The sequence below is a fragment of the Halyomorpha halys genome, unplaced genomic scaffold, assembly GCF_000696795.3.
Source record: "Halyomorpha halys isolate HHAL.00 unplaced genomic scaffold, Hhal_1.1 Scaffold69.1, whole genome shotgun sequence".
NCBI classification, from domain to species: Eukaryota; Metazoa; Arthropoda; class Insecta; order Hemiptera; family Pentatomidae; genus Halyomorpha; species Halyomorpha halys.
In genome coordinates, this window is record NW_027108206.1 from 42,097 (window position 1) to 45,151 (window position 3,055).

The window sequence follows — 3,055 nt, forward strand, 5'->3', positions numbered from 1 at the left end:
AAATCAACTCACTCTAGTTCAAAGGTATACCAAGGAACACCAACGTAAAAAATAAGCAAAATTCATGGTCTCCGTGGATTTTTTTTTCGGTTGGTCTATAGACCTTGAGGATCCTTCCTGGGGAGTCGTCTCTACCAGCTTCCTCCACCTCTGTCTATCTTGGACGTTGGCTTTCCAGTTTATAACGCTTTGTTCGGTCTGTCTCTTAGTCTTTTTCCTATGATTGAGGCATTCCACCCGGCCCTGTGCAGCATTCGCGGATTATCCACCAGTATGCCAGTTTCAATAGAATCGAGGAAAGGTCTTCCTTGGCAAAGACCTGACTTCCCTTGGAAGGCGTTGGTCATCTCTCCTTGAATCAGCACTAGATCAGGTTCATCATCCTGTTCTAGGCCCTCACCATACACCAGTATGTTTTCATACAGGTAGCTGTTCGAGTTGTTTGAAATAATATCCCTTACACTTCTCTTTTCAACTGCCATTATTTTTCCATTGTTATATTTCATTTGAGTGTTTCTTTATTTGAATCAAGCTCTTTATTTTCTGATATCAGCATAGAATTCATTAGTGTTTCTAGCTTACCAGGTTTCTACAATATATGTATGTCACAGGCTAAAAAAATATCTGTTATTTACAAATGGTAATATTTTATTAGTTGTCCGGGAGTTGTCCTGAGATTCCTTTTCTTTTTGCCAAGATGGTTCACTTTCCTTTTCCTTCCTTTACACTATCTTTTGCTAATTTCTCAACTTTCCGTTTTTTCTAAGTGCCAATTACTTTTTAAGCTACCTCTTTGACTTCTCTTTCCATTTCCTCCCAGTTATTATATATGGAAAATATCAAGCTCCGTAACAAATTTAAAATGACGAGTTTCAATTAGATCACGATCATTTCGCACTTATTGCAATTTCAAGCATTCAAAAATTATCAAGCATTATAAAATTATACTGTATTATCGCAGTTGATAAAAGAGTTAATGTTTGACGATAGGAGGGGAGTGTTGGAGATGGATCGGAGTGACGGACTTCATGATCTCGGCTTGCCCAAGCTGCAACTGGCCATCTGCGTCTTCGTTGTCTACTGTGTACTTTACTTATCTCTCTTCAAGGGCGTCAAATCAACAGGTAATAAATAATAAATCATAAATATTATTTTATTATAATGTATCATAATATAGTCGATTACCAATGACTGGCTTAATTCCTCGAATTTTTTGCCAAATTTATAAGTTAATTTAGGCTTTTATCTTACAAATAACAATGTTTTTTGTGGAACATTATCTGAGAATTTATGGTTGTATTACAAACTGTTTTTACTTTGACAGGCAAAGTGGTCTGGGCGACGGCAACAATGCCTTACCTCGTGCTCACGATACTTCTTGTTCGAGGCCTTATGCTCCCAGGTGCAATGACCGGCATCAAGTACTATCTTCAACCAGAACTATCCAAGCTCAAGGAAACCCAGGTCATGGCACATAGAAATTTTATGTTTCATTCAATTATGTTATTTATGAATAGTGAGACAATTTGAATTTTTCTTTTAACTTATTTGTAGCTCTAAACTGCAGGAAAATTAAAAAAAAAAAAATCAATTTTTTTTATTTTTTAATATCTTTATTGAAATTTACAACTGTATATTAAATAATACATTCAGTAAATAAATAAAGCTTAGTTAAAATGTAGTGTTACAGGCGTGTACAGAAACTACCCATTGGTAGCAATGACATTTTACATTAGCTAGTCTCGTGGCAATTATCTTTCGGAGGATTGTCAGGAATGGAAGAGGATGCAAGGCTTGAAACTAGGGGGTTTGGTGGTTAGGGAGTTTATAATGGAAGGAGTGATATCTGGTTCGGGTTAGATCGATTAGATATGGAACATTAAGGGCTTTATGTATGATTTTATTTGTGACAAAGTAAGGAGCATTGAGGATTTTACGAAGGATTTTGGATTGTAAGGATTGGATAAGAGAGGAATTTGAAGGTTTAGTGGATCCCCAAGGCTCAACTCCATATGTCCAGATTGGCCTTATTACAGTCATGTAGATCAGTCTTTTGTAATGTGTAGGAAGTTAAAACCGTGTGTCTAGTAAGTGCTGTAATAGTCGAAATCGACGTGCAGTTTCCAGTCATTTCAGTCTTGTGTGAGGATTGCAGGTTAATCGTTTGTCCAAATGTAGTCCAAGGTAGCGGATCTGTTCGACAGGGGAAAAATTAATTAAAAGTGTTAGCAGAGTAACTAGATTTAAAATTATAAACAATTAATACACTCTGTTAAAAAATAAAATATGTTCAATAAACAAGTTTTGTATAATTCAGGAATAATTATTGTGACGTCTTGTCGTAGTCTCCTATGTCGGAAATAGGAATAAGAGAGAAAAAGTTTTGTCAGTATGTTTTTTTACTGTTTAATGCTTGGAGCTGTAAGTGAGACGACATACTTGAAGCTCTCGTGTTCCAACGGTAGTTGTTTACTATCCTCATACATACGTTTTGAATGACTTCTAATTTCTCGTAGAATCACAGGTAGAGCTCTAGACAGGAAAATATGTTATTGTTGGGCATATTGATGTTTTATATAGGATTACTTTGTTTTCGGTTTAAAATGTGAATTTTTATTAAAATGTAGGGTAATTTTGCTAATTATGTTTTTAGCTCTATTATTACGTAATATATTAAACTTGGGCGTATTAATGTTTACTGAACGAAGAAGACAATCCTTCAGAATTGCAGTTACTGAAGATTTTTCGCCGTAGTACCTTTGTTTGGCAAAAATTCGCAGCACCCGTGTCGAACTAAAAAAAATTGTAGCACTAAACAATTTTTAAAAACTAAAAAAAAAGTATTTACCACCAAATCCAATAGATCCATTTTTTCAACAACCTATTACCACTCTAAACAAATTATGCTAAGCAAGAAAAAATACCTAAGAAAGGTAAACGTAGCATAGAGAAAAACATTTTGGTGTTACCATATTATATAAATGGATTCTAATGATTGGAGAAGTTTGTCGGGCGGGTGTGGTCAGCAAAGAACAACATAAATAAATATGGTTTT

The 3,055-nt window shown here is 35.0% G+C and overlaps 1 protein-coding gene across 1 annotated transcript in view; it reads left to right on the forward strand.

Moving 5' to 3' along the window:
* Positions 1-3,055, forward strand: part of LOC106692751 (sodium-dependent noradrenaline transporter) — a 52,820-nt gene that overhangs the window by 30,510 nt on the left and 19,255 nt on the right. The window contains exons 7-8 of the mRNA XM_024363377.2: positions 991-1,124; positions 1,325-1,464. Coding sequence (XP_024219145.1) covers positions 991-1,124; positions 1,325-1,464 — 274 coding nt within the window. The remainder of the gene's footprint in view (positions 1-990; positions 1,125-1,324; positions 1,465-3,055) is intronic.